The sequence below is a fragment of the Globicephala melas genome, chromosome 11 (genome assembly GCF_963455315.2).
Source record: "Globicephala melas chromosome 11, mGloMel1.2, whole genome shotgun sequence".
NCBI classification, from domain to species: Eukaryota; Metazoa; Chordata; class Mammalia; order Artiodactyla; family Delphinidae; genus Globicephala; species Globicephala melas.
In genome coordinates, this window is record NC_083324.2 from 63,586,275 (window position 1) to 63,604,483 (window position 18,209).

At 58.7% G+C, this 18,209-nt stretch overlaps 1 protein-coding gene across 19 annotated transcripts in view; it reads right to left on the reverse strand.

Moving 5' to 3' along the window:
* GRM4 (glutamate metabotropic receptor 4) overlaps positions 1-18,209 on the reverse strand; it is a 111,602-nt gene that overhangs the window by 56,076 nt on the left and 37,317 nt on the right. For all 19 annotated transcript variants that reach the window (XR_009565693.1, XR_009565694.1, XR_009565695.1 and 16 more), the window contains exon 3: positions 7,596-7,812. Coding sequence is in view for 16 of the 19 variants with exons in the window: in XM_060307345.1 (XP_060163328.1) it covers positions 7,596-7,812 (217 nt within the window). In the remaining 3 variants the exon portion in view is untranslated. The remainder of the gene's footprint in view (positions 1-7,595; positions 7,813-18,209) is intronic.

The following is an 18,209-nucleotide window of genomic DNA, read 5'->3' on the forward strand; positions in this document are numbered from 1 at the left end:
GCGGAGAAATTAGAGCGGCACCGCACTGAAGGCCGGGGGGGGGAGCAATTAGAGCAGCACCGCACTGAAGGCGGGGGGGGGGGGGGGGGGGTGCGGAGCAATTAGAACAGACAGGCGAAGTCCCCTCGGCAGGCCAGACAGCGCAGGGTTCACCTTCAAAGCGGGACAGAGACTGACTGGGTAATCACTGAGCAGCCACGCTGATGCCAGCACCTTGCCAATCTCGCAGAGCATCCCGGAGACCCAGCTGGTACGTGGTGGGCCTCACAGCTTGGCAGGGGATGCCCATACCAAGTCCACTGAATTTCCACCCACAGAGCAGTGACGGGCAGCAGAGCAAGGGAGAGGAAGATGCAATTTGTCTCAAGTTGGGGGCAGCCTGGGTGATAAGCTAGAATGGTGGGGAGTGGCTCCGGGGTGGGGTCCACTCCCCTCCCACGTTCTTGGAAAATGCATTGGTCAGTGGGCAGGGCTGAAGGTCCCTGGGCTGTGAGGCCCAGAGGTCTCCCCTCAAGAAGATGCTACAAACCACCCTGCTCTCTTATACACCAACCCAAGGCCAGTGGCAGGATGCCTCCCTGTTTCCAGCGCCCTGCCCCATCGGCTAATCTCAACCACATTTCACCTGACTGAGGGTGAAAAGGTCGCATGCTCCAGGCTCTGTCCCCATACAGTTGGACCCACTCATCCCTGAACCAAAAGACCAAGCCTGAAGTGACCCCATGATGAGGCTTTGCTTACGAGAAGGATGCCTGGAGTCAGGCGCCTCGGGCTAGGAGGACCCAGCCTGCCAGATGTCAGAGCTGGACCCTGCAGATGAGCTGATGTGCCCACTCCTGTCACAGATGAGAGACGGGGGCCCCAGAAGGGCAATGACGTGCCCAAGGGCACAGGGCTGGTCATCTGTTCATCTTACAGACATCTATTGAGGCCCCACTGTGGGCGAGGGACGGCGAAGGACACAGAGCCAAGGGGGTCCTTCCTTCCACGGCCTCAAGGGGCCCAGTCAAGTGGAAGAGGAAGAGGGGGAATTCAACAAGCACTGGGGCAGGTATGATTGGGGTTCCCAGGAGGCCAGCCTAGGGGAAGATCATATGCCTCCCTGGGTAAGCAAGTCTGCAGGGAGGAGAACCCTTGGCACTGAGCCGTGATGGGCAGAGAAGACGCCCCAGGGCCCTATGTAACTTGGACATGGCAGGTGGACACAACAACCCCAAGTGCCAAAAAACTGTTAAACGCAGGGTTGACCTGAAAGAAACAGCTCCGCTCCATCTCACATGGGTCCCCATCCCACGGCTACTAGGACCAGGCCAGGCCCCTCACTGGGGTCCCATCTGCCTGCTCACTCCTTCCTCCAGGCTGTGCTCACGCTGTTTCCCCACCTGGCACACCCCTTCCTTCCTCTCCACTTGTCCAAGTATCCCTCCTCCAAGCCCTGCTGGACTGCCCATCTTGATGCGCTGGGCCTCTTGCAACCCTGGAGTTTATCTCTTCACCTCAACACATGCGTCATCACATCCCTTCATTCAATTATTAAGGCAAATTCTCCTGGGCACCTCCTGCAGGAGGGCAGGGTGCCAGGTCTGCGTGGGCACTGCTCTTCCCACGCCCGCTGAGAGCTGGCAGAGCCCACTGCCTCTCTCCTCTCCTCGCACAGGGGCTGGGTACCCAGTGGATGTGAAATAAATCCATGAAGTCCAGGCCAGTGGGAGACTCGAGCGGGGTCTGGAAGGCTGAACCTCTTCCTGTTCCTGCCCTCTGGGGCAGGCAGCACCTCAGAACAAAGCATCCCGAGGCAGGCGCTGCGGTGGAAAGGATATCTGTCCTCGATGAGTCAGGATAGGGTTGGGGGCAGCCAGGAGCTCAGAGGGGAGGGCAGGGTCCCAGGGCAGCCTGACCCCAGAAGCCCGTGCTCTGTCAGCCTCAGTCTGCCCTTCTATAGACTGGGAGAGCAACCTTTCAGGCCTAGGATGGGAAGAAGGGCTAAAGAAGTGAGTAGGCGGCTGGATTTCATGATCACCCATCCCACAAACATTTACTGAGCAACTACTGTGTGCCAGGGACTGTGCTAGAGGCTGGAGAGGTACCAGAGAACAAAACAGGCAAAAAATCTCTGCTGTCATGAACCATAAACAAATAAAAATGTACTTGTCGATGCTATAAAGAAAAACAGAGCAGGGAGCATGGAATGGAGAGTAGTGGACTGGGGACTCAGTGGTCAGAGAGGCCCCTCTGAAGAGGGGACCCCTGGGAAGGCAGCTGAATGCACTGAGAATGCAGCCACATGGACAACCAGGGACAGAGCTTTCTGGGCAGAGGGAGAAGCCAGTGCAAAGGCCCTGAGGTGGGCTTGTGCCTGGAGTGTTAGAGGAGCCGTGAGGAGGCTGGTGTGACTGGAGAAGAGCCTGAGAGGGGAGTGGAAGGAGACAAGGTCCGGGAGGGCAGGCAGCAGAAAGGGGAGCTGCTGGATCCTGGGGGTGCCCTGGGGCAAACCTCTCTCCTCTCTAGTCTCCCAGAAGGATGAGCAGTGCCATCCCCTCCGGGTGGCACGGCTCTTTCCAGCTGGCCAGCTTCTCCCCACTCCCCTTGGAGCCTCTGTTTACAGCTGGAGAAGTTGAGTCTAGAGATGTCACAGAGCCAGAGGGATGAGATGCCCCAGCCTTGGGCCTCCAGCTGCCAGCCCTGCCACTCCGCCGCGCGGACGGGCCCATCTAAATGCAAGTCTGACGCTCAGCCCTGGGAGTTGGACCTGGAGGTCAGACCAGCAACAGCTTGACTCACCAGCATCTCCGGAATACCAATGGGGGATGCGGGGACACAGCAGGGAGATGAGACTTTAAATTTTCCACCGTGCGAGGGACAGGACATCCTTCAAGGAGCAGGCCTGAGGCTCCCACGTCCCTTCCCGCCACACCCAGAAAGGCCCTCCCATTCTCACCCTAGGAGTACAGGCCTAGATGTGCCCAGGGTGCTGGAATCACTCATTAGAGAACCAAACTCCCAAGGTGGCCCCGTGGAGATGCCCCTGCCCAGAGCTGACCTGTGTGTCCTTCCTATGACGTGCACCAGAGATCAGGAGGCCACGCTGGATTCAAATCCCACTCCTGCTACCTTCCAGTGTGTGGCCTCAGGGGAGTTACTTAACCTCTCTGAGCCTCAGTATTGTCATCTGTATAATGGAGTTGTCTTGAAAGACAAATGAGTTAACATGTATGAAGCACATAAAATGGGGTCTGGTCCACAGGAGGGCTCCATAAATGTTACCTACTAATATTATCCATTGTCCTGTCACCCACACAGGAGCCCTGGGCTCTGACACTCAACATTTCCTTGTGATCTTAGGCCCCTTGACTTCCCTGAGCCTTGGTTGTCCTCATCTGTGAAATGGAGCACTAGTGCAGGTAAACTGAGGCTCACACAAGGCCCCACTGATACGGAAAGGCTGTGGGGGTATACAAGTTCATACTCCAGACCCCAACCCCCAAGAGCGCCCAGGACAGTGGTGGGAGGCACCGAGGGCGGGGCCCCACCTGTGCCACCCCCTCTAGCCTTCATCTCCCTCCAAGGGTGACTCACTCACATTAGCTCCGGAGCCCAGATAGGGCCTGCTCTACGTACCTAATCCCAGGCCTGGTTGTGTCCCTAGCCTTTCCCTTGGGCAGCCTCTGCCTGGCAGGGAGAGGGGGAGCCCTGCAGCCAGAAGGAGCGCACACCACACAGATGGGGGATGCGCCCGACACCTCACAAAAGCACACACACGCCCACGACCTGCTGCAGACACCAGGGCAAGCAGGCTGGCCAGGGCTCCTGTGATTTTGTCCCTCATCCTGTCCTTGGACACTGCCTGTGGCCCCACGCAGGGCCCAGCACCACCCCCTCGGGCCTTCCATCACTCCCCGGGCCTCCCCAAGAGCGGCTGGCACCAGGGAGGGCTGGGGCCCAGGCAGCCACACCCCTAATCATAACCCTCCCATGTGCGTTCCTGAGCGCCGATCTCCATGGGCCGGGAGCACGTTTCATTCTGATAACAACCAGTTTCTTCCCCACTTCGCAGATGAGGAAACCAAAACCGAGAGAGGCTGAGTGACTTTCCCAGAATCACGTGGCCAGCAAGTGGCTGAGTCGGAGCCCAGGTCTGTCTGTCGAGGCCTGTTCCTTAACATGCACTGCCGTCTCTGTGATATAAGCTGGGGGAGACGGATAGCATGGGGGAAAGGGCCTAGGGCTGACAGCCTGGCTCCAAGTCCTGCTCCAACACCTCAGTGTGTGAGCCTGGGCCAGCCACTTCACCCCTCTGAGCCTCAGTTTCCTCATCTGTAACAGGGGGACCAAACACTGTCATCGGGATTCATGAAAGTGCGGTGAGGCTGCCTGGCACAGTGCAGGGTTCAGTCAAGGGCCATAGGCTGGCTCAGGGCGCAATCCACATGACCAAGGGACTGGGGTGGGAGGGCACTGCTGATGGGGACTGGAAAGTGCAGCGCCAGAGCTTTCTCTAAGCCCTGTGCCAACGGCCCAATAGTGCAATAGTGCTGGGTGCTACCCAGGAGCTCCCCACCCAGAAGATGGAGCTGGGCTCCAATCCCAGCTCCTCTACGTTCTGGCTGTGTAGCCTTGGGAAAGTGACCTACCCTCTCTGGCCTCAGTTTCCTCATCTATAAAAAGGCCATCGGCTTCCCTGGTGGCGCAGTGGTTGAGAGTCCGCCTGCCCATGCAGGCGACACGGGTTCGTGCCCCGGTTCGTGAAGATCCCACATGCCGCAGAGCGGCTGGGCCCGTGAGCCATGGCCGCTGAGCCTGCGCGTCCGGAGCCTGTGCTCCGCAACGGGAGAGGCCCGTTGCTCCGCAACAGTGAGAGCCCCGCGTACAGCAAAAAAAAAAAAAAAAAAAGGCCATAATTATGCTCCCTGAAGGACCCACCAGAGCCCAGCACACACAGGCACCCAGGACTTGCTGGCTGAGCTCTCACCAGGGCTCTGATGTACACCCTCAGCCTGGCGAGCGCACCCTCCCGTCCTCCCCGCTCCCCGGCACTCCTCTGAGCAACGCGAAGATGATTTATACTTCAGAGGACGAATCAATACGATATATAGCCAAAGACATCTTTAATCTTTCACAGGAATTAGGCAAAAGGTACAGCGGCCCCTTTCTACTGGCCTCTCAATTCTGATTTCAATTTGGGCAGCTGGAGCGTGGCTTTCTCTCTCCTTTTCTTTTCATTTGCCTAAAGATGGTTCTCCAAATCAAATTTCATTTAGCAGGCGGGGCAGGGAGACCCAGCTGCCCAGCCAGGGCCCCGGGGCTGCACACCCTGCCAGGGGGTCTGCGGATGAGGGAGGTCCGGCCAGGTGGGAGGCCAGACCCTCAGCAATGGGAAGGAATGTAGGCGGCAGGGGCACAGCTGTGCCCCTGTGCTGGGCCCGGGCAGAGCACCTAGTTCTCTTATTTTTCTAGGGGTCCTTTTAAAAATCTTGAGTAGACTTTCTATTCTCTAACTACTCAATGCCTGATTAGATGCTTGCAGAAAATTCAAACAGTAGCCTTAGCTTCAGCCAAAATGCAATGCCCTGACCTCACCCCAATCCCATGCCTCTCCCACGCTTAACACATCAGCATGTGTCCCTCCAGGCCAAGTGTGTGTGTGTGTGTGCGCGCGCGCGTGCGTGCGCACGCGTGACTGTCATACCCCCATCCCTTGCACAGGACTGGTCCACATGGGTCTCAGTTACTGCAGTGGGAAATGGGCAGAAGACAGAGTGACAAAGCAGTTAAGACCTCTAGTCCTGGAGCCAGCGCGCCTGGATTCAAATCCCTTCTCCGCCTCTAACTTGCTCTGTGACCTGGTGCCAATTATTTGGTGTCTCTGAGCCTCAGCTTCCTTCCCTGGACAATGGGGGTACCTGCTTCATCTGGTGGGGCAGATTACCCAGAACACCCGGTATAAACAGGGGCTCGGCATGTGCCAGCGGCATAGGGAAGGCTATGTTGAGTACAGGGGGCGGCTTCCAGGTCCCTATGGCAGGGACCAAACACAATTGAACGCTAAGATTCTGGACCTCTGTCCCTACCCCCATCCAGCACTTTTGTCCCCAAATCCAACAGAGGTTGCACCTGAATCAGAAAGGCAGTGGGCTTGTTTGGGGAAGGACTCAAGCCGTCAGGGAGGAGAGGAGCCTGCAGAGCAGGATGGGTGGAGCCAGTGCAGAGAGGTATCCAAGTCTGAGCAAAGAAAGAAAGGATTTGTGGGCAGTCGGCGGGGGGGGGGCTGGAGTCTGACACTGCCCAGCCTGCCTGCAGGTGGGAATGGGGTCTGTCCACCCCCTGCTTCCTTCCGTGGGGGCCTAGCTGCTGGAGCCGCAGCCATCAGTCAGCACTACCCCATTTCCACCACCCCGCCGCCCTCGCCGCCAGGTTACAAGCACCCGAGCTGCTTCGGCTGTACAATTAAAGGGGCTTGTCTGAGATTTATAGCAGGATTATGCCTGCAGGGTATTACCAACGCCAGCCTCTGGACACTCTGCAGTCCTTAGGAAAAGCAATTAGAGTTCCGGGGTTCTCCGGGTATAAATATAGAGACGCCATCCCCCAAGGTCGAGGGCGCCACAGTGAGCTATTTAGAGACGGGGCCTTGGGAGAGGCCAGGAGAGGAGGCAGAGGGGCCCTGTCTGCGGGGAGGAGGGTCCGCCAGGAGCGGAAGGGCCTCCCTGCTTCCCTCCATGCCCCACGCAGCACGGGAGCCGTCCCTTGGCCCCCACAGCTCTGAATCAGCTTGGCAGGGCTCACCAGCCCAGGTGGGGCCCCCGACCCAGGGGCCTGTCTGCTGCCCTGGACGCCCACACACACAGTCCCACACAGGCTGTCCTGCCTCAGTGTGGCCATCGGAAAGGACCGGCCAGAGGCCCAGGTCTGGGCCTGCCGTGGAGGCAACCCCTGCCTGCTTAGCCTCTCCTTGCCTGCTGGTACCTAGAAGCTTATCACTCTGGGGACGGCAATTCAGGAACGCAGTGAGCTCGGCGGGGCAAGGGGGCCTGTGGTAAGCGCGGAGGATCCGAGGAGAGCACGTCACTTTCCCACCCTTCCCCGAATCCCACCCACAGGGCACCTACCTCCCTGAGGCCGGCACAGCCCCACCGCAGCCCCTGCCCCTAATCACACGGCCCAAGTTTAAGGATTCTGAATTCTCAGTCCCTCAGACAAATCCTTGCTCCAAGAAGCTGCTGGTCGGCCTCTGGCTCCTGGGTCCCTGAGACCCCACTGAACAAGCCCACCTCCATCCCCACCTCCTTCTCCTCCTCTCTGCCTGAGAACAGGGTCTGTTCCATCAGCTCCCATGCTGGGGATACTGACAGTCCCTCCGTCTGCCCAGCCATGTCCGCAAAAGTCACTCACATCCACCCCCAGCCCCCAGCAGTCACCCAGCCACCCGCCCACAAGGCCACAGGCTCAGAGGAGAGACTCAGGCCCATGAGGGGGTGGCCCGGGGCAGGAGAGCCCAAGGCAGAACCCAGGGAGCGGCTCCCGAGCAGCGCTCGGCCACCACGCTGTGACGTCCCCCCGTCCCCAAGCACGACCCTGAGGGCGGGCGCCGGACTCACCGTCCTCACGGGACTTCTGGACGAAGGCCTCCACGCCACTCTCGCCGTAGCTGCCCTCCGAGGCTAGCGTGGACACGTAGTTCCACTTGAGGGCACGGACGATGTCCACCATGGCCTGGGCCTGGTACGTGTCCGAGGGCACCACGCGGGAGAAGAAGTCGTAGCGGCTGTTGTCACTCAGGTCGGGGGCTGTGGAGGCGTAGCTGATCTGGGGGATCTGGGGGCGAGAGGGGCCACTGATGGGGGCGGCTGGCATCTCACCCTGCCCGGCCAGCACCAGCCCCTACACCCCAACCTGCCTCCCATCCCATGGCCTTGGGACCACCACCCCCAGCCCTTCCCATGGGCACTGCCTCCTCTCGTCCTGGGGGAGACCCCTTGACATGGGCTGAATAGGTCCCAGCCCCACTTGACAGAGGAGGAAACTGAGGCCCAGAGAGGGTGGGCAAATGGTTGGTCAGCCCCGCCCCGGGCTCTACCCAGGGTCCCAATGCTTCCCACCCCCTCTCAGCTCCCCTGCTCCCATCTCTCCCCAGGCCTCTCCCTTTTCCCAGCAGGAGCGAGGCTGGCATCTGGGTGAGAAGTGAGAGGCATGTCAGCATCAAGCCCTCCTCTAGAAAGTCTCCCAGCCCACCTCACCCGGGTCTTGTGGCCGGTGGTCCCTCAATAACACACACGTACACACCCCAGAGTCCTAGGGGATAACGCACATGCCTGTACACACGTACACGCACGTGCTAACACACACACACACACCACGGGATCCTCTGGGTGCCTCAATTTACATAAAGAGCTGGAACATCCCAGCTGGAGAGCATCCCCAGATGGTTGGCCCAGGGATGGAGTGGGAATGGGGATGGGGTGGGGATGAGGGTGGTGAGAGGGGCCTGAGGGTTTATCTGGTCCACTCCCTGCCTCCAGGCAGCCTTTCTTGTCACCACCCAGCAGACCCCATCCCCACAGCTCTCTCTGGGCCCAGGCTCCTTCCTCCTGCCCAGCTCAGTGGGGACAGAGCCCAGGTTCCAATTTCCACAGCCCTCGCCCCACCCCACAGACTGAATCCCAGAAGGCCAGAGAGACTAGGGCCTCCGAGAAACCCTCTCTCCGCAGCCTGGGACACAGGGCCCACCCAGTGCCACGGCCTCTCAACGGCAGACTCCGGGCCTCCTGGCCCCAGCCCGGCTCCCCCAGTCACAGGGCACCTTCCTGCCCTCACACCTCCCACCTGGCCCCCCAGGCAAAGGTGGGACACGGAGCTCTCAAGGTGCCATTCCTCCTGTGGTTGACATCCAACACCCCCAAGGGACATGAAAGGGGTCGTGTGGACCCTCCTGAGCCTCCCCCACCTCCCCCCACCCACATCCCGGGTGCCCTCCTCACAGGGCTCTCGTCTGCCCCGGCTCCCCAGGACCGGCCAGTGGCCCGTGCTCTCCACCCCCTGCTTTAGTCCACACCAACATGTACCCTTCCTGTGTACCCTTTACCCTGCCCTCAGTCGTCCACGGTGACAGGGTGAAGGGCTGGGCATACTGATCTGGGCTGATGTCAAATCGAAGACTGATTCCCCCTAAGGAATAATTAAGATTCAATCCTGGCAGAAAAAAAATTAATGGCCAGAATTTTAGTCCACATGGCAACTGAGGGTGGGAAAATATTCCGGAGCCAGAGGACACCGGGAGCCCCCTGCACACGGGTTTGCCCACCTGGCCTCTGCCTAGGGTGTGCCTATCCTCAGGGACAGCGCGGGGGTCCACCTTCCACTGGGGTATATACTCAACCTGCTCTGAAACTAAACAGGGGCAAAGCTGCCTCCCGGGAGACAGCCAGGGGCTAGAGGTGGGGCTGGGCAGGACCTCCCACCTTAGACTCTCTGTATGTTTTCCGCGTAGAACTACGCAAATACAGCACGTGTTTAGAAAGCAGACCTCACTGGAACGTCCCAGAGCACATGCGTCCCTCTGCCTGCCTGAGTCAGCAGTGTCTGAACACTAGCCCAGTCCTCTCGGCCCTGGAGGGCACTTAGCATGAAAGCAGCGCCCCCTGCAATGCGGACTCTGGTTGGACATTTGGTGATTCATTCAAAAAGTATCGTTATTTTTAAGGTCTGATGAGGGTATTACAGCTGCGGCTGGCTGGCTGGTTTTTGAGTCCCTAGCTCTTAGAGCGCGGTTTCCCCACCTCAGCACTGTTAACGCTTGTGGAGGGGAGTGGGGTGTGATCCTTTGTTGGCGGGCTGTCCTGTGCCTTGTAGGATGTTAAGCCGCACCCTTGTCCCCTACCCACTAGATGCCAGTAGCACACCCCTCCCCCGGTTGTGACAACCAAAAATGTCTCTAGACATTGCCAAATGTCCCCCGGGAGACAAAACTGTCCCCAGTTGAGACCCACCATTTCAGAGATATGTACTAAAATATTTAGGCATGAAGTGATATGATGAGGTCTGGGATTTGCTTCAAAAGAATCGCTGTAGGAACGTGTGGAAGAAGAAATAACACTGGCCGAGCGCTGACAACTGTTGACCGGTGTGGACGCGAAGGTACACTGCCCTGTTTGTTGCACTTTTGTGCGTGTCTGAAATGCCTACATTTTAAATTTTTGACAGTAAAACAACAGAACAAAATAAATGTCACCCTTGGGGTCATCCCTCTGAGGAGAAGCGCCCTGAATCTGGAGCTGGCAGCGCAGATGCAGGGCCACCACTGCAGGTCCCTGAGAGAAGACGGCCGTGTTTGTTTGCCAGCTCACCTCTGCCGGCCCTAATCACACACCCAGAAATCCACTCGCCTCCTGATTAGAAGCAGCTTCTCTCCTACTTCTGATGTGTTCCCCAACACAGGGCCATAGGGCCGGAGTCAAAAGTGCCCGCTCAGAGGAGGGGCAGCAGGTCCGGGGAGGTCTTGGGGCTGGGGGCAGAGCGGCAGAGCAGCCCGCACGAGGCAACTTCTCACCCCTCGGTCCTCCTTCCAAGCCGCCTCCGCCCTCCCCTCCCATCCGGGCACTCGGCCTGGGCAGGGACAGCGAATGGACAGGTGGCTGTCCAGGTGCCGGGACTCAGAGCCTCCCCCAGTGAGCTCAGCCTGCGTCAGCCGGCTTCAGACCCAGGCGCCACACCTGCCCCCTGCACACCCTCATTCCCATAGAGGGTGGGAGGGCCAAGCATGGGGTTCCTGCAGGTGTGTGTGTGTGTCAGCCTGCAGGAGTGCTCAGGGCCTCTGATTTCTGAAGCCCAGGAGGGGCCCCTGCACTGCCCCCAACCATTCCTGAGATCCTGAAACAGGGACCTTGCCCTGAGATGATAAGGGTTGCAGAGGAGTAGAGCCAGCTTCCTGAACAGGGTCCAGGAGATAAGCCAGCATCCTCGTAAACATCGCCTCTGCCAGCTCCTCCTACCCTGCCCCCTGCAGGCTCCCTCCTCAGCTCCAGGCCCTCCTGAGGTGCCCAGGAGGATGGCCTGAAGCAGTGATTTGGGAGTTAAACTGCTCAGATTCAAATCCCAGGTCTGCCGTGCACCGGCTGGGAAACCTGGGGCAGGTTACTTCACCTCTCTGGGCCTCAGTTTCCTCCTCTGCAAAATGGGAATAATTCCAATCCCTTTCTCATAAGGTTGTGAGGGTCACGTGTGGGAACTCACAGGAGGTGCTAGGGGCAGCGCCTGGCGGGCAGTCAGCACTCAAGGGTTAGCTCTGATGTGGGCTATTATCTCTCCCCCTGCACTTCCTCCTGGCAGCTCTCTCTCTGTTTTTACCCTCTAGCACTGTCCCTGGTGCCTCCCCCTCCCACCCCCAGCTCTCTCTCTGTAGTCACAGTTACTGCTTAGTGAGGACATCTCCTGGGGCTGGCAGGTCCCCCCAAGCTCCCCTCCCTCCCGTCCCCACCCCAGCCTGGAGTGGAGGGGCAGAGGCAAGGACCGCCCTGGGGACCCCATGGGCAGGGGGATCGTGACAACCTGGCCCCAGGGGGGCTCTGGTATCTCCGCAGCTCTCACTGTCCCCGCAGCCCAGCCGAGAGGGAGGGAGGCACTGGATTAACATTCTCTTCAGAAAACATTCCTCTCCTTCACAACAGCCGTGCCCACCCTGTCCCCCCGCCAGCTCCTCCCTCTCTGCCTCCCTCTTGCTGTCGCCCAACACTTAGAGCAGCAACTGTGTGCTGGGCGCTGTTCCAGGTGCTGGGGAGGCTACACCTTCCTATTGCGCCCTCATGGGACAAGAGTCAGCAAGAAGTCAGACTCCAGCAGCCCTGACCAACGACGGCTGTCCTACTCTGGGGCCATCTGTTCGCCTGTTTCTCTTTCCTCTCTGCCTGCCTTCCTCTGCCCACAAAGCCCAAGACCTCATCTCCCCACATCCAAATCTTCCTGGTGCATCAAGGCCCAGCTCAAGTGCCACCTCCTCCAAGCAGCCCCCCAGGAGCCTTCATCCTCCAGAGAGCCTGCTCGGACCTCCCTCAGCACCAAGTAAGGCTGCCCCAGGGGCACCGAGCACATCCTCCCTGTCCTCCCACGTGTTAGGTATTTGGCCAACTTATCAATTCAACAAGCGTTCTGAGGCGCCCTGCGTTGTGCTGGGCAAGGCCACTGGGGAGACACCGAGGGGAACTGGGCTCATCCCACCCCCAAACCCAACACTCACTGCATCTGGGGGACGCCCTGGGGAGGAGGCAGGTGGGATGCCCATGAGTGGCACACAGTGTGTCTGCAGCTGGCACCCCGCAGAGCCTCATGCTTACAAAAGTACGAAAAGGGTGAGTGACTGAAGGGGGAAATACATGAATAAACACTCTCTCTCCCTCCCTCCCTCTCTCTCTCTCTCTCTCTCTCTCTGGCTTCTGGAGTGACGAGGAGGTCCCTGCCACACGGGAAAGACAAAAGCTGCTTCCGGGCTTGAGCAACAATGAAGATGAATGTCAAGCACATGTGTGTTTGTGTGACATGCGCACGTGCGAGCACATGCTGGAGCATATGCCCTGAGCACACAGCACACTCGTTGATTTATTCCTCTTACCAATAGTCACCGAGCGCCAACGACCTGCCAGGCACAGCTCTGAGAGCAGGGGTAGGCGGTGGACACTGCCTCGTGGGGCACCCCATGTCGACAGGGGCAGGCGATGCAAAGGCGATGCAGGGCTGGTAGATGGGGATGGGGCCCAGGAGAAAAAAGAAATCAGGGAAGTTCAGGGGACTGTTAGGGAGAAGGCCTAGGGAAGCCCCTCTGGCAGGGTGACATTTGAGTCAAGACCCCAAGGAGGTGAAGGAGGCAGCCCGTAGGTATTTGAAGGAGGGCTTTTTAGGCAGAGGGAACACGTGGATGTACGTGTATGCACGTGTGTGTAAGCATGTACATGCATGTGTATCTGTGTGTTCCAACCTGAATCTGTTCTGAACCTGCCCCAGGCCTGGCCAGCAGCCCCAAACACTCCCCGGGGCACAGAGACACTGGCTGGAATGCAGGTGGTGCCCCAAGTGCCAACAGCTCAGGCTCTGGGTCACTGGCTCCCCAACCAGCAGAATCTGAGGACCCCCTGAGAGTGGCCAGTCCCCATCCCACCCCAACCAGAGGAGTGTTGGGGGATAAGCAAGGTGCCCGACATCTCAGAGTGCCCCAAGGGCCCAGTCCCACAGCCTCTGGAGGCCAGGGCTCTGTAAGGCCAGGGTTTTGTTCATAGCAGTCAGGGGTGAACCCCCCACCCTGACCTGTGCAAGGCCTGGGGAACCCCGAGTCAAGCAGCTGGATGTCCGGGGCCATCACCACGGACACCTAGGGCCACCTGACAGGGATCCCAACCCTCTTCCTGTGAGCGTGAGTGTTTAAAAGCCCCTCCTCCTCCCTCCTCCTCCCTAACCCTCACCTCAACACTCTCTGGAGCCAACCCGCCCAGGGCTGTGCCACCCAGCTTTGCCATCCAGCTGTGCCACCTTAGGCAAGCAGGCAGCCTCTCTGGGCCTCAGTTTCCACCCCTATAAAGCAGTCACAGAAACAACAGAGAGGACTGCATTAGTGAGAACACACACAGGGCTGAAAACTGTGCCCATGGGCTTCCCTGGTGGCACAGTGGTTGAGAGTCCGCCTGCCGATGCAGGGGACACGGGTTCGTGCCCCGGTCCAGGAGGATCCCACATGCCGCGGAGCGGCCGGGCCCGTGAGCCATGGCCGCTGAGCCTGCGCTCCGCAGCGGGAGAGGCCACAGCAGTGAGAGGCCGCGTACCGCAAAAAAACACAAAACAAACAAACAAAAAAAACTGTGCCCAGCACATGGGGGCCCTCAGCAAATACCAGATATTATTAGAGAGGGAGGCAAGACTGGGACCGTAGTGCCCATTTTTCAGATGCGGAAACTGAGGCTCGGACAGGTGAAAGTGCCCTCTGAGTATCAGGGCCAGGAGAAATCAGAAACAAGGCACAGACCCGGCTCCCCTGCCTCCCTGTTCACCGTCCCCCAGTCCTGGCCTCAGACCCTGCCCACCCTCCCAGCCGACTCTGCTCTTTCTGTTCCACCCACAAGCCAGGCCGGGCAGCCACAGATTGAGGCCGGGATCCTGAAGCCCCCTCTGGCCACCAGCCCGACCCAGGCCGGGACCCAGGCAGACCCCAGGACCCCCACCTGCCTGGCGCAGCCCCTCTCACTCGGGGAGCAGAGGACCCTGCATGGGGCAGGTCAGACCCCGGGGTGGCTGCCTGCTCCTTGCCCTTCTGATCCTGGCTGCATGAGGCCTCGACTGCCCAGCTCTCAGCATCGGCTGTTTTCTCTGCAGATAAAAGGCAGCCAGCCAGGTTTTAGGTACATGAAAGCTGCTCGGGCAGGAATGTATGGTTCAGAGAGCCGGTGAGAGGGCAGAAGCCCAGCTTCCAAAGGCCTGGGGCGCCGTCGTCTCCCACCCGACCCCTCTCACGGCCTGAGCCACGCGCCCTCTGCTGCAGAGACGGTGCCCGGGAGGAGCAGAGGTGCTGCCAGCCCACCTCTCTCCCTCCCCGGGACCTCGGGGACAGGAGGGCATCTCACTGAGAGCCAGGCACACAGTAGGCGCCCCCCATACCCTTGTGGATCAGCGACCACCTCCTCTCAGCCAGGCGCTAAAGACACGGATTTAAATAACCCATCTTCCAGGCTTCCCTGGTGGCACAGTGGCTAAGAATCCGCCTGCCAACACAGAGGACACAGGTTCGAGCCCTGGTCCGGGAAGATCCCACATGCCGCGGAGCAACTAAGCCCGTGCGCCACAACTACTGAAGCCTGAGTGCCTAGAGCACGTGCTCCGCAACAAGAGAAGCCATCGCAATGAGAAGTCTGTGCACCACAGAGAAGAGTAGCACCCCACTCACCGTAACTAGAGAAAGCCCGTGCGCAGCAACAAAGACCCAACGCAGCCAAAAATAAGTAAATAAATTTATTTTAAAAAAATGAATAAATAACCCACCTTCAGAGAACCAGCCTGCTGGGGGGGTGGGGGGAGGAGGTCCTCGGAGTGAAATGCCTCCAGGCTGAAGTGCCGGGTTGGGGGCAACAGGGATTCACTGCAGGGAGAGTCAGACTGTGGGTCCTGAGGAGAGAGCAGAGGCTGGCAGGGTGGGTCGAGGGTGTAGACAGATTGAAGAGGAGAAATGGGGCGGTGCAGAGAGGGGGGTCGGGGGAGTTCAAGGCAGCTGGGAAGGGAAATCAGGTGAAGGAATTGGGGTACGGCAGAGGGGGGTGCAGTGGGGGGACCCAGCACGCAAACCTGCTCTCAGTCCTGACACAGCCCGACTCTTGAGAGGGACCCCAGGGTTCAAGAGCAGAGAAGCAGGCTTCCAAAGCCTGGAAAGTGGGGGATGCCCTGGGCAGGGGCTGGGCTGGCGTCTGGGTGGTCTGTGGTCAGCGTGGTCTGTGGAAGGGCTGGGATGGGCCCCAGATGGAAGGACGGTCTGCCAGCTGCCCTGGGCCTCATCCCAGCCACACGATAGGGTCTTTCCCCTCAACAACCACATTCTCCCCAACCCACTGGGCCATTTGGGGGCCACCGGCCACTTTCCCACAGACCCTGTGGGAATTCAGGCCAGGTCGGCCCGGGGTGACTCACTTCAGGATGCCGTCATCAATCAGATCCCATTACCCTGCGGACAGCCCAGCCGCCAGCTCCGGACCCCGAGAACCGGGTCACTGGGGGCCGGGCCATGTGTCCCGGCCTGGCCTGGGCCTGCTGACCTCTGCCCCAGCACAGTCCATCAGCCTGCCCAGCCCACCCTGGGTGCCCTGACTAGGACTTCTGCCCCTCTTGCTGCCCAGGGCACTCGGCCTCCCCAGCTCTGCCCCTCCCCAGGCTCAGAGATGGGGTGTCCTCCTCTGCCCGAGTCACACAAGCCCCTCAGGCCAGCAGTCTTTCCCCTCCTTGACCGAGAAATGGACATCAGTCTCCAAGGCTGCAAGTACTATCTTAAAAGACAGTGCAATCTGCCCACAAAGCCACGTGGTCCCTTCACCTGGGCCGCCCTGTGGCCACCAGCCTCCCCTCCCCCCACAGGCTCCCAGCCCACCCACACCCCTCAGAAACTCTGTTGATTCCATCATGAATTCACTCACTCAGTGCTTCCCTGAGCACCTACTAAGCACCTTGCACAATCTTTGGCACTGGGGCAAACACACAGAGACCAATCCCTGCTTTCATGGAGCTGACACTCCAGCAGGGGAGATGACACTAAATGAGCCCGCACGAGACTAACACGGGTGCTGGTCCTTAGAGACACTTCCAGCTCCCTGACTTCCTGGCACCTGGCAAAATCCAACCACCTGCCCCTCATGCTTGGCCGGGGCCACCTGCCATGTTCTGGCCACTGAGCTGGGAGCAGAAATGCTACCATTTCGAGGCCAGAGCATCTCATTGCCATTGTGAGACCCTACAGGGTACATGTTCCCCCTGCTACCGTGACCAGCAATGTTCCAGGCCAGCCTGGTCCCTGAGGAGGTGGGCAGAGCACTCAGACAAATCATGTGGACATGTAACACAGCAAGTATTCAGTTTACGTATTTTAAGCCACAGAGATGCGGGGGCTGTTTGTTCTTGCAGCACCTCCTCCTGATGCTGACAGACACAGGGGGCGTAAGCTCTCACTCCAGGAGAGCAAGGAATGGGTCTTATTTACCTCCACTTCAAGAGCCTGGATGTGTCTGGTTCACACCCATCACAGGCTGGCTTGGGCTGAACTGAATTAAATTCACACACACACACACACACACACACACACACAGATGTAATCATCGTCATCCTGAGAATGAGCATTTATTGAGTGCTTACTGTGTGCCAAGAACTGTGCAAAGTGGTTTTATATGACTAACACCTTTAAACTTACAATAACTGTATATGAAGTGGGCCCTCTTATTCGCCCCATTTTCCCAAAACTTAGGTACAGAGACGTTAAGTAACTTGTGCAAGGGCACACAGCTAGTGATTGGGTTGTGATTTGAACCCAGAGGGATGAGCTCCAGAGCCCATTTTACTGTCAGGTAAAACCTCAGCCTCCCCCCTTCACAAGTGGGCCTACACATACATGTACACGTACACACACACACACACACACACACAAACATACACAGAACCTGAGGGTGACGGCAGTAGCCTCCAGTGACAAGGATGGCCGCCCACATCGACTGTGGCCGCAGCGGGGAGAGCCAGCCCCACTACCCCTCTGTGCTCAGCCACCACCTCCACTCCTGGCTACCACACTATGGGCTGAAGTGGTCCATCTGTCCCCGTCACAGAGGATCGGGCAGGGGTGGGGGCCAGGGGCCCCAGAGGCTTGTGTAAATGGCTCTGCTTTGAGCAACAGCTAATTTCTGAACATAATTATTAATTTCATGCTTATCATATGCAAACCTCTGTCTCCCAGACGAGATGAAATTGATTTAATTAGAAATTCCATCATCAAGCCTTTTGGATCCAAGCTTTTAATTAGGGTCACCAACCCCACCCATGGCTGCCAGAGAGTGGGTTCATGGCCCCCGACTCCCCCCGAGGGCCCAGGCACAGCCAGCATGTGTAGGTCCCTCCACTGCCACCAGGGCCCCACTGCCCAGGTCAGGGCCCCTCACCAGGACCCTCAGCTACCTCCCACCCACAGCACGGCCCCACAGTCACAAGGGGCATCTTTTTCCTGCTGGCATCGTAATGGGGAAATAGTATGGGAAGAGTTCGTATCATCTTGCAGCTGGAAGGACTGAAATGTTTAAGGTGGCAGAAGACAGGAGAGATAACAGGTCTCCCCTCTTCCTGAGAAACTCACACACCAGCCTTCTTCTGGGAGCCCCTGCTGGGTGCTAATAAAATGCCCTTTACTGCTCAGCTTAGGGCCATCTGTCAAAATGATCAACAACACTTGGCATTTTAACAAAGCATTTTCAACACATTACCTCTGACTTCATCTCCAGCTACCATCCTGGCCTCACTCACGTGGCTCCAGCCACACTGACCTCCTTGCTGTTCCCTTGAACATGCCAGGCACACTCTGCCTCAGGGCCTTTGCACTGGCTGTTCCCTCTGCCTGACTGCTCTTCCCCCAGGTCTCCCCAGAGACCCATGTGGCTCGCTCTCTCACATCCTTCCCTTCAAGACTACTCAAACATCACCTTCTCAGACCACCCTATTTA